Genomic DNA, 11,883 nt, shown 5'->3' with positions numbered 1-11,883 from the left:
TACCAGTGTTGAGTCACTTTTTTACCTAAGCAGAGCAGATTTCGAATTGTGGTTTGAAGCAAAGGATGTTTTGACCATGACATACAAGAATTTGGGGAGTAAAACTTTGTATGGATGTCTTACAATGCAGAATAACTGCCACACTGGAGTAGATTAATGGCTAAGCCACCTTAACAAACTGCCAGCAGTGGTTAACTCTATGTCTCCACAGTGGATCATAAGCAAGGAACACAGACTGATTATATGTCTAGTCCAGCATCTAGTTTTCCACAGTGGCCAGCCAGATGCTTCTGGGAAGCTCGTAAGCAGGGCATGAAGGGAATAGCCTGGGCCTATTGTACACCCCTTGAATCTAGTATTTAAGTGTATATCTAAATAGAACTTCCTATGAATACATTCATTTAGCTCGCATGACAGTTTACTATTGATATCTCAGCCTGGCACTCAAAGGTATACGGTCTCTGAATATGGTTGCATTTCTGACTACCACCAAAAAACCTTATCACATTCATATTTTTTTTTTAAACAGAGATTTGAGCTAGCAGTTGTTATAGCTTCCTTTGGCAACAAATTCTATAGGTTCATTCCGCATTATGTGAAGTGTTTATCCTGTCAGTCTGAGTGGACGACCTTGAGGTTTATTTTAAGTTACTGATTTTTCCTTAGTTTCTCTCATTGCAACCACTCAGTGTTTTTTTAAAAAAAATCTGGTATTTTCTGCTCTTCTAAGTTAAAAAGCCCTACCTGCTGAAGCTGTTCTATTCCACAGATGTTCTAAGGTCTGAAATCTTAATGCACTTATCTAGGAGTGAGGCCCATGGAACACAGTAGAACTTACTCCTGGGTGAACAAACATAGATTGTCCTACAAATATGGAGGTAACACAGATTTGTATAATGCCAGTGTGCTAACACAGTCTTTGCAATGTTGATTCTTTCCTTGATTCCTGCTGTTCTTCTACTTAGAGGCAGATTTATTCAGCCCACTGTGGAAACATTCACAGCATTTTGTTCAACTGTACCATGTCTTTCGGATAGAGATCAGGGATATAGGTTCTGTGCATTTGTGCACAGCTGGTTTCTGCTGTGGTGCCAGTTGGCTGGGACTGATATGTCACAAACCCTCTTCCCAGAGCAGAGTTTCGTATTTTGACATTTTACTTTAAAAAAAAAAAAAAAAAGGCTGAATGCACATTTATATATGTGTAGCCCATAGACTGGAAGCATTCAATATATATCCCAATTCCAAAGAAAGGAGATCCCAGAGAATGCAGTAATTATCGAACTATTGCCCTAATATCCCAGGCAAGTAAAGTAATGCTCAAGATTTACAACAAAGGCTCTTACCATATATGGAGCGAGAAATGCCAGACGTCCAAGCTTGATTTAGAAAGGGAAGAGGCACCAGAGATCATATCGCAAACATACGTTGGATAATGGAACGGAGTAAGGAATTTCAGAAGAAAATCACCCTGTGCTTTATAGATTACAGCAAAGCCTTTGACTGTGTAGATCATGAAAAACTATGGAATGCTTTAAAAGAAATGGGGGTGCCACAGCATCTGATTATCCTGATGCGCAACCTATACTCTGCACAAGAGGCTACTGTAAGGACAGAATATGGAGAAACCGATTGGTTCCCAATTTAAAAGGGTGTGCGATGGGTGTATTTTATCACCCTATTTGTTTAATCTATATGCAGAACATATCCTACGGAAAGCGGGATTGGACCAAGATGAAGGAGGTGTGAAAATTGGAGGGAGAAACATCAATAACTTAAGATATGCAGACGATACCATATTACTAGCAGAAACTAGTAATGATTTGAAATGGATGCTGATGAAAGTTAAAGAGGAAAGTACAAAAGCAGAACTACAGCTGAACATCAAGAAGACTAAAGTAATGACAACAGAAGATTTATGTAACTTTAAAGTTGACAATGAGGACATTAAACTTGTCAAGGATTATCAATATCTTGGCACAGTCATTAACCAAAATGGAGACAATAGTCAAGAAATCAGAAGAAGGCTAGGACTGGGGAGGACAGCTATGAGAGAACTAGAAAAGGTCCTCAAATGCTAAGATGTTTCACTGAACACTAAAGTCAGGATCATTCAGACCATGGTATTCCCGATCTCTATGTATGGATGTGAAAGTGGGACAGTGAAAAAAGCGGGTAAGAGAACAATCCACTCATTTGAAATGTGGTGTTGGAGGAGCGCTTTGCGCATACCATGGACCGCTAAAAAGACAAATAATTGGGTGTTAGGACAAATCAAACCAGAGCTGTCACTAGAAGCTAAAATGATGAAACTGAGGCTATCATACTTTGTACACATAATGAGAAGACATGATTCACTAGAAAATACCATAATGCTGGGAAAAACAGAAGGGAGTAGAAAAAGAGGAAGGCCAAACAAGAGATGGATTAATTCCATAAAGGAAGCCACAGACCTAAACTTACAAGATCTGAACAGGCTGGTTCATGACAGATGCTCTTGGAGGTCACTGATTCATAGGGTCGCCATAAGTCGTAATCGACTTGAAGGCACATAACAACAGCAACAGCATTCTAGAAATAAATTTTAAAAATTTGTCTAAAGAATGGAAAGATGGGCAAGATAGTCTAAATTGGTGTTTGATTTGCTGATTAGTATGTCTCACACTCTGAATGCGGGAGGGAAACCAAACATGCCCTATAGTGATGGTGGGGATCACTCAGAAGCTCCTTGTGTCTAATATACTAATATACGTGGGCCCGTTATGTAGTGCTGGTGTGAGCTATTCATGACATCAGATCAGCACAACAGAACAGACTAGCCTCTCACCCATGCAACCCATTTTATTTATCTAGTTATTTCTGCCCTGCCTTTTGGCCCAGGTGATGGCGGCATACAATTTCAAAAACAAAATATATGAAATACAATATTGCAATAAAAGCACAGAGCTAAAAGAACAGCATGCTAAAATATACTTGCAATAAGGAATTTTTAATAAAATCGAGGCTTGGCAAAATAAAAATATTTTTACTATCTACTGGCAAGCTAAAGGAAGGGGCCTGTTGGGCTTGCCGGGAGAGAGACTTCCACAATCTGGGTGCCTGAGAATATAATATCTAATGTCCCAGCCAACTACACCTCTGAGCAATGGTGAAGGACTCTGAAATGGAGTGCAGCATAGGGGAAGGTGCTTCTTCAAAGAATTCATTCCCCAACAGATATTATCGATTTTTGCTTTATTATTTTTGTTCCTCTGTTTATCTTCTTGGAGATTTCAAAATAGACTTCATTAGACTATAGGCTAATTGTATAGAACAGGCCTGTATTCCATCCAGATATTATTCAACTCCCATCAGCCCAAGCCAGCATAGCCAATTATCAGGGTTGATGTGAGTTGAGGTCAAGCAACTTCTGGAGAGTCACAGGTTCCCATTCCAGCTATAGAAGTTTCATTTCTCCCACCACCCTCTCCTTTGCAGAAAGATCCTGAGTGTTTTGTGCTGTGTCGCTACTACTGTATGTAATTGCTGCATTTAGAATGTGATTCTTGTGTATATTTGATGCATAGTGGCTGTCTTCATTCCTGATGTAGCTGTTTCCTAGTTGCCTAAAATATGTTCAACATTATTCCTGTGCCCACTCCCTCTCCACTGAAATCTGTGCTGCGTTGTGCAACCAGCTCATACTCTTTGGTGACTGCCAGGAACCTGCCTTATTGAGAGTCAGACTGTTGGTCTATCTAATTCAGTATTTTCTCCTCTGCATTGACTGGCAGCAGCTCTCCAGACTGCAGAGGTGACTTTCGCAGTCCCACCTGGAGATGCCAGGAATTGACCCTGGGACCATCAGCATGCAAACCAAGAAATGAAGGAATTGATGTTTTGGATTATTTTTCAGTAATGGATTTAAGAATTTTTAGTAGTTTTAAACAGAACAGAAACCACAGTGAAATGTTCTCCGCAATGTTACATAAAGAGTTGTAATGAAAATATAGCATGCTGAGAAAAATGTTGAGCATTCTTTGAATCAGGCAGCCTTTGATCTTTCTTAAATGACAGCACCCATATCGGCTTTGCATCACTTGGGTGTGATTACCTTGCTTTCATCTTTTTCTGCATCCAGCCTTTAGAGCTTGTTCTAATATTTAATAATCATAATAATAATAATAAATTTTATTTCTAGGCCGCCTATCTGGCCACACAAGCGGCCACTCTAGGTAAAATACAACATACAAACTACATAAAAACACAAAACTACATAAAAACCCAAGAACTACAATATAAAACAAAACCGAACCCACCCATAGCTAAAACCAATGGCACCCAAAAGAAAACAAAAGACAAAAACCCAGGCCACCTCAGCCAGCCGGCTTATGTATCCCTCCAAAGAGGGACAGGTGATGGAAATTAGTCACAGCTGGCTGGGTACCTGGGACCTGGTCCTGCAGGAGGCACGTCTCCCAGGCAGCAGTCCCACTGGGAAGGGTGGTGGAAATGGTGTTACAACAGCAGCAGCAGCAGGCTCTCCTTCCCTGGGTGGCAATGTTCTCCTTCCTGCAGGCACTGGGTCTCCCAGGCCACCTCAGCCAGCCGGCTTATGTATCCCTCCAAAGAGGGACAGGTGATGGAAATTAGTCACAGCTGGCTGGGTACCTGGGACCTGGTCCTGCAGGAGGCACATCTGCCAGGCAGCAGTCCCACTGGGAAGGGTGGTGGAAATGGTGTTCCAACAGCAGGCTCTCCTTCCCTGGGTGGCGATGTTCTCCTTCTTCCTGCAGGCACTGGGTCTCCCAGGCCACCTCAGCCAGCCAGCTTATGTATTCCTCCAAAGAGGGACAGGTGATGGAAATTAGTCACAGCTGGCTGGGTACCTGGGACCAGGTCCTGCAGGAGGCACGTCTGCCAGGCAGCAGTCCCACTGGGAAGGGTGGTGGAGGTGGTGTTCCAACAGCAGCAGCAACAGCAGGCTCTCCTTCCCTGGGTGGCGATGTTCTCCTTCTTCCTGCAGGCACTGGGTCTCTATTTATTCTCTATTAGCTATAGATTTTCACACCCAGGTTTTAAAGTATGCAATATATATTGGATTTGTGGTTTAACTTCTTCTATATCCTGTTAGTGATGAAAGGGTATATACTTGGTAAAAGCATTTTTGAAATCATTATTAAACGTGCATACTATTCTTTTTTTGAGAGTCTCCTGTATATTCATTTGTTTCCAACTGAGAGAGCTAGAGAGTTTAGCTTGCCAAAAATATATTTATTTCAAGAAAAAACACCAGGAAATAAATGCACTGTTTTGCCAACAGCTCAAGTCTGTTTTTGTTCTTTATGCTCAATAAAAAATTGCAATGAAAAAGGGGTCTTGGAACATTATACACAAGCTTGAAGCAGATTTACATAATTTAGCTGCCTGCAAAATGATTTAAAAAAATTAATCTGGTGGATAATGCCCAGCACTTAATATATAATACTATTACCAATGTACAGTTATGGAATATGTTACACTTATGCAGAAAGACTACCTATCAAATTGTTGTGGCTAACTTCAAACATGCAAAACATACCAGCTTTTGAAGAAAATTATATATAATCATGTGGACTGAAAAAGCAATTCATGCAGAGTATCTTCATACTTCCTTGTTTCCAATATTTTTACACTTTTAACCAGAAAACAAGCCATGCAGAACAGAAAAGCTTCCTTTTTAACAAATGATGGGGTTTGTAGGTTTTTACCAAGTATCCGAATGTGCCTTCAAATCTGAGTTTTGGACTTTTTTGAGGGATGCAAGAGAGAAGACATATTGCCCACTCTATTTTTATATTGCTGTTACTCTGTTAATTATACAGCCCCCAAAATGTCATTGTCTCCTGTTGCAGACAGCCTGGGATATTAACAGCAACTTTAGAGAATTATGATGGCAATTTGGTGTGATGTTTTTAAAAACCTTTTGAACAGTTCTTGAATTTTGAAGGTACCCTTAGTTTCAAATGTGGTTTTTGTGTGATGGACGAGGAACACAACTCCTCAGTCCCCCCGAACATGCAGAACTACTTGTGGAGTGCTTTGAGACCTAGTCACTGCCAGTAGTTGCGGACAGTGAGGTAGAGGGGACAGAAACCTTAATTATTTCATATATTTGGCCCTTAACAACTTGGATCCAAGATATCTTAAGGACCCCCTGATCCCTGAGATCTTTGGGGAAGTCTCTGTTGGTGGCCCCTTATGGCTCAGATGCATGACTTGTAACTAAAAGCCACACATTCAGTGTAGCAGGCCCAGGCCTGTGGAGCTCCCTTCCAACTGAGATTAGATAGACCCCCCCCCGGTTGAACTTCAGGTAGCATGCCTTTCTTGTTCCAGAAGGCATTTTAAGGAAGTGTCTGGGAGACCAGGGTTCGAATCCCCACACAGCCATGAAGTTCACTGGATGACCTTGGGCCAGTCACTGCCTCTCAGCCTCAGAGGAAAGCAATGGTAAACCCCCTCTGAATACCACTTACCATGAAAACCCTATTCCTAGGGTCGCCATAAGTCGGACTCTACTTGAAGGCAGTCCATTTCCATTTCAGTTTTATGATTTTATTGTTTAGTTGTTTTGATTTATGTATAACTTATTTTTATGTATACTGCTTACAAATGTGAATTAAGTGGTATATAAATGTTTTAAATGATATTTACATACCAATTAATATGTAAGACAATAAATGGTTTACAAAACAACAAATGCAATATGTATATATAACAAACAATGCAACTGAGAAGCTACAATACAATAAAACCCCAAAACATACCAGCACATTTCAAGATGTTTTAGACTACAACTCCCATCAGCCCTAACCAGAATGCAGGGTACCCGGTAGGGAAAGTCCAATAGATTGTGTAGCTAAAGGCAATTTAAACAGCCCTTTTGTTTTATGAATTTAAAACCTAAAAACCTGCCTTCTTTTTAAGAGTGGCCTTGGAGGCCCTTCTCAGAGTGCTCTGTCAGAAGTTAGGCTGATGGCAACTGGAAAGAGGGTCATAGAATGATAGAATAGTAGGGTTGGAAGGGGCATATAAGGCCATTGAGTCCAACCTCCTGCTCATTGCTCATCCAGCTTTTCTGTCGTGGTGCCCCAACTCTGAAAGGCTGTCTACAGAAGAGACTCACTATCAACCTAACCTACCTCACAGGGTTGTTGTGAGGCTACAATGGGGAGAGAACCATGTACACTGCCTTGAGATCCTTGGAGGAAAGGTGATAAACAAACCAACAGCTTCATGAACTAGCCCAAGATCCTTTTGTTTGTCCAAACTTTAAAGTATAATTTGATGCTTCTATGATTGTGTTCTATGAGGTTTACTATTGTTTTTACTGCTTAGTTGCTGCCAGTGATGATTTTAGAGGGTTTTTTTTTTTAAGTGATTATTGCAAGCCACCTTTACATTCCTGTAATTATAAGGAGGGATAAAAATAAAGACATGTTTCAGAGATTTGTTTCAGCATTTCTCTCAGGTAGTGTTTGCTTCTGTCTGTAGATTTATAAGTTACCTGCCCAGTTTTAGGTACCTGATGAAAGCTGTTAAAGCTTTTACTTCTTTTTATGTCCATTTTTTGTGTCCATCTAAATGTTTTAACAAGTTTCTTGTGTTCAAAAAATCCTCACTTATTTTAATTAATTAATTTTGCAGATGCACAAACTGCTTCATAGCCAAATGCTACCAAAGCGGTGTCCAAAAAGATAAAATAAGAAGATACAGACTCAATAAACTACAAACAATTAAACCATTTCTACAATTGTACAACTGCATAAAATGACTGGGTCACACTTTACTCACGCAGGTTGAATTCCCTCATTTAAGGTCCTGCCAGAATGGAAAGGTCACTGTAAGGCCACTGTGTTACAGATGTGCAGACCGCAAAATAATTTACAAGCTACACATTCTTTGATAGGTAGGATGTACCGACTCCGGCTTCAAAACAAAATTAATATTTTAATATTAATATTTTAACATAAATCAATATACATTTGCCATTTATGAAGGAGTTGGAGTCAGAGTTGGACAGAAAAATAGAGGAGTCGGAGTAAGGTTTGACGGACCGACTCTACAACCCTGGTTCCCACAATCTGTTCTATCACCCTTGTTTAAAAAGGTGATACTTATGGCATCCCTAAAGTCTTCCAGGATCTCCTCCCTCATCCAGATTTTTTCAATGAGCTTATGAAGTTTTTGTGTAAATTCAGGTCCACCTTCTTTATAGACTTCAGCAGGAATCCCATCAGGTCCACTAGCTTTGTTGTTCTTCATTTGATTGATGGCTTTACTGACTTCATCCAAATTGGGGGATACTGCAAGCTCATCTCTAGTTTGTTGCTGTGGAATTTGTGAGACCTCACCAGCCACAATAGAGTTACGATTAAGGAGGTTGTGGTAATGCTCTTTCCAGCGCAGTGCAATAGACTCTTTATCCTTAAGAAGTTTGGTACCGTTCACTGAATGTAAGGGATTTGTACTGTAATTTGTTGGTCCATAGATGGCCTTTGCGACATTAAAAAAGCCCCGTGTATCCTGAGCATCTGCAAAGTGCTGGATTTCTTGAGCTTTCTTTATCCACCAGGCGTTCTTAAGTACTCTAGTTCTTGTTTGGACCTCCGCCTTTGCACTGGCATTTTTTTTTCTTAGCAGCACAGTTAATAGTCTAACCCCCCCACGCTAAGCCAATAGATCAGCGTTGGGGAACCTTTTTTGCTCCCACCTTGTGAGCCAACTTTGACAGGTGTCAATCATGTGACATTACAATTCTGTCTTGATTGACATTGGGGTTACCCCACCCACCTGTTAAAGTTGGCCCACAGGGTGGATGCAAAAGGTTGAAAGCAAACAAAAAAGTGGAGCAACCAGTTGCAAAGCATTTTAACAGTGAGGGTCACAGCCTGTTGGACTTTTCCATTACAGCGATAGAGATGCCAGCAGATCCAGCAACATTGACCAAAAGGGAGAACTTTTGGATTTACTCTCTGGACACATTGGCACCACATGGCCTGAAGACAGTACCACCACTACTTAGCTTCTGCAAATGAAGCCCCTCTGAGCATTCCCTCCTCAAAGCTCCAGAACTGCCACTTTGGTAACAGCATTTGTATGTTGGCAGCTGATGAAGGCGGAAGCTGAAACGTTTTGTTAATACAATAAAAACGTCTGTTTGGTTAATCACGTTTATATATATATGAGAAGGAGAGTGTTCATATAGTTAAGGAGAATAACAAAAGCAAGGTCCCATTGTTATAAGCCTCACCTTTTCTCTCTTTACCTCACGTTCCGAGTAAAGGGGGAGGCGCCGGGGCGGGCACCTTCCCTCCAAACATCCCTGACTTTCCCCCAGGATCCGGGGCTGAGCCCAACTTAGGACCTTCCCTGAGGGGGCCGAGCCATTAGCGGCTGTCGCCTCAGCGGAGCCCCTTCTCGACTCCGCTGCAGGGCGGGCTTTCTCTCTTTCTCTTCCCTCCCTTTCCGCCGCCGAGCGAGAGAAGCAGAAACTGCAGCAAGTCCGGGAGGCAGAGAGGGAGCGGGAATGCCGCCGCGCGTCGCCTCCGGTGGCCGGAGCTGCCCGTAGATACCTCGTGAGGGGAGAAAAGAGGCGGAAAGCGGAGCCCGAGCCGCCGTTACCTCAAGTGGGCATTGCGGCGCTGTGAGGCTCCAGAGGCGAAAGACCTAGGAGGCTGTTGTTGCGGTGGCGGCGGGGCTTGAAGCGGGCAAGGCAGTGCGCCTCGCTTCGGTAGCTTCGGCGGTGGGAACCCAACATGCCTCCCTCTTCCTTGCCGCTGCCGTCGTCATTGTCCTCCTCGCCGCCGCTCTCCCCGCCCGCCGCCTGAAGCGAGGGACCTTCCTCTTCCTCTTCTCCTCTGTCAGCCAAAGTTCCCAGACGGCCCCGACCCCACCCCAGGCGGCGGCGACGCAACAACATGAGGCGCGCCGAGGATCTGGAGGGCTTCGACGGGGAAGCCTCGAGCACCTCCATGATCTCCGGCGCCAGCAGCCCCTACCAGCCCACCACCGAGCCCGTCAGTCAGCGCCACGGGCTGCGCGGCCTCCGCTGCGACCCCGATTACCTGCGGGGGACCTTCGGCAGGCTCAAGATCGCCCAGGTGGTGGGTACCGAGGAGGAGCAGAGCGGGAGAGACGGGGGCGCCTCCTTCGCCTTTTTAGGATCACAACGATCCATGATTATCCTTGTGATGAGTCACTTCTTTTTTAGATGTTAGGATTTATATCTCACTTCTATACGGATCGCCCTTTCTTTTTGTGAGAGCATTTTTATTTATTTATCTATTTTTATTCTGTTATTTCCCCAATTTGTCGTCTACTTTTCCATCCGAAAGATTCTCAAAGAGGCTCTCAGAGATTCCCGGATTTAGGGAATGTATTTGAAGGCGGCAGATGTGCTCTTAATCTTGCCAGCCAAATTCCACAGGATTAGCCCTGTTAGGAATGAGAGCCAGTGTAGGTGTAATAATGGTTATAGAGTGCCAGATCAGGACTGGGCCCAGCCCAGGCATGATGCTCACTAGGTGACCTTGGGCCAGTCCATGTCTTGGGTCAGCCTGATCTACCTCACAGGGTGGTTGTTAGAATAAAAAAAAGTGGTGGAGAACCTTTGGATTTGTTATTGAAACTTGTTAGTCATTCTTGTTGCTAAAGGGTAGGATAAAAATAGCTTTAATTAAATAAAGACAGTCTATTAAGCAGGTGCTGCTAAAAAGGAAGAAAGAATTTTGGGACACCTTTGGCTGCAGTTTGATACCCAGTTTCCTGGGAGTAAGCCACATTGAACTCAGTGGGATTTCTTTTTGAATAGAGATACAGTATATAACATTGTGCTGTTTTAATGGATTCATTGTGGCAGAAGCTTTCGTACGAGAGGGCACTTTCATCAGATGCATGGCATGTTACCTAGTTGGCAGAGAGATGCAGATACATACGTACTGAGGGGTGAAAAGACCCTGCAAACAATGGAGCCAAAAGGCCATAAAACGCATAAGATACCATTCATGTATTTCATGCTCTTTTGACCCAGCTGTTTACATCCCCCCATCTCTCTGTATGATAGATAGCATTGCAACTGAGGATAACACTTATTGCATCCGATAAAATGGATGCTAGTTCTCAAATGCTTCTGTCACAGATAATCTGTTAGTCTTTAAGGATCTTCAGGACTCATTTTGTCAGTTCGTAACAGAGCTGGGATTTGGAGGGGAGAATCCTGTAGGCCCCACTTCCCGGTATCCCATCTGACCTCTTTTGGGAGAAAGGGTGGGTTAAAATTAACATAAATGTTCTTTATCTGTCTCTCTGGGTACTACTTAGATGGATTTTTTTTTCTTTTTGGGAAGAAAGCATCATTTCACATCCTTCCTGCTGTGGCACCACCATTCCTGCTCAAGGGTTATCCTGTTGGCCAAGGATTTGAAGTAGGGAGGGGAAGGGAGCACTTAGACAATAGATGGCATTCTATGTGGTTCTGGGATTGATCTAACATTGGAAGGTCACCTTTTGTGACTGGGTGAAAAAGACAGGAGGTAGAAGGTCACTTGCGTCTTCTTCTGTCCCCTTCCTGTTTTCCGAAGGTGCATTGGGTAGGTTTGCATTGTCTGTTTTCTCATCTTGATTTAACCATTCATGTCATGTTTTTGTTCTTATTAATGAATCTTGTGAAGTAGAGTGGGTGGGGAACCCTTGGCTCTCCAAACATTGTTGCACTCAAGCTCCCACCAGTCCCAGGCAGCATGGCCAATGTGAATGGATGATGGGAGTTATAATTCAACAATATCTGGAAGGTCAGAGTTTCTCTATCCCTGGTCTACTTAGTAGTCCTTTTTGCCTACAAAAAGCCTGTGCTCCAATAGA

General features: G+C 42.9%; 1 protein-coding gene across 1 annotated transcript in view; it reads left to right on the top strand.

Annotated features, from left to right (window-relative positions):
* The first annotated feature begins 9,352 nt into the window (after window positions 1-9,352).
* CMTM4 (CKLF like MARVEL transmembrane domain containing 4) overlaps window positions 9,353-11,883 on the top strand; it is a 49,973-nt gene continuing 47,442 nt past the window's right edge. The window contains exon 1 of the mRNA XM_061594474.1: window positions 9,353-10,127. Coding sequence (XP_061450458.1) covers window positions 9,942-10,127 — 186 coding nt within the window. The 5' untranslated portion in view covers window positions 9,353-9,941. The remainder of the gene's footprint in view (window positions 10,128-11,883) is intronic.

This window comes from Rhineura floridana, chromosome 13 (genome assembly GCF_030035675.1).
Source record: "Rhineura floridana isolate rRhiFlo1 chromosome 13, rRhiFlo1.hap2, whole genome shotgun sequence".
Taxonomy (NCBI): Eukaryota; Metazoa; Chordata; class Lepidosauria; order Squamata; family Rhineuridae; genus Rhineura; species Rhineura floridana.
The sequence above is the reverse complement of the archived record's forward strand: the minus strand, read 5'-3'. Positions and strand labels throughout refer to the sequence as shown.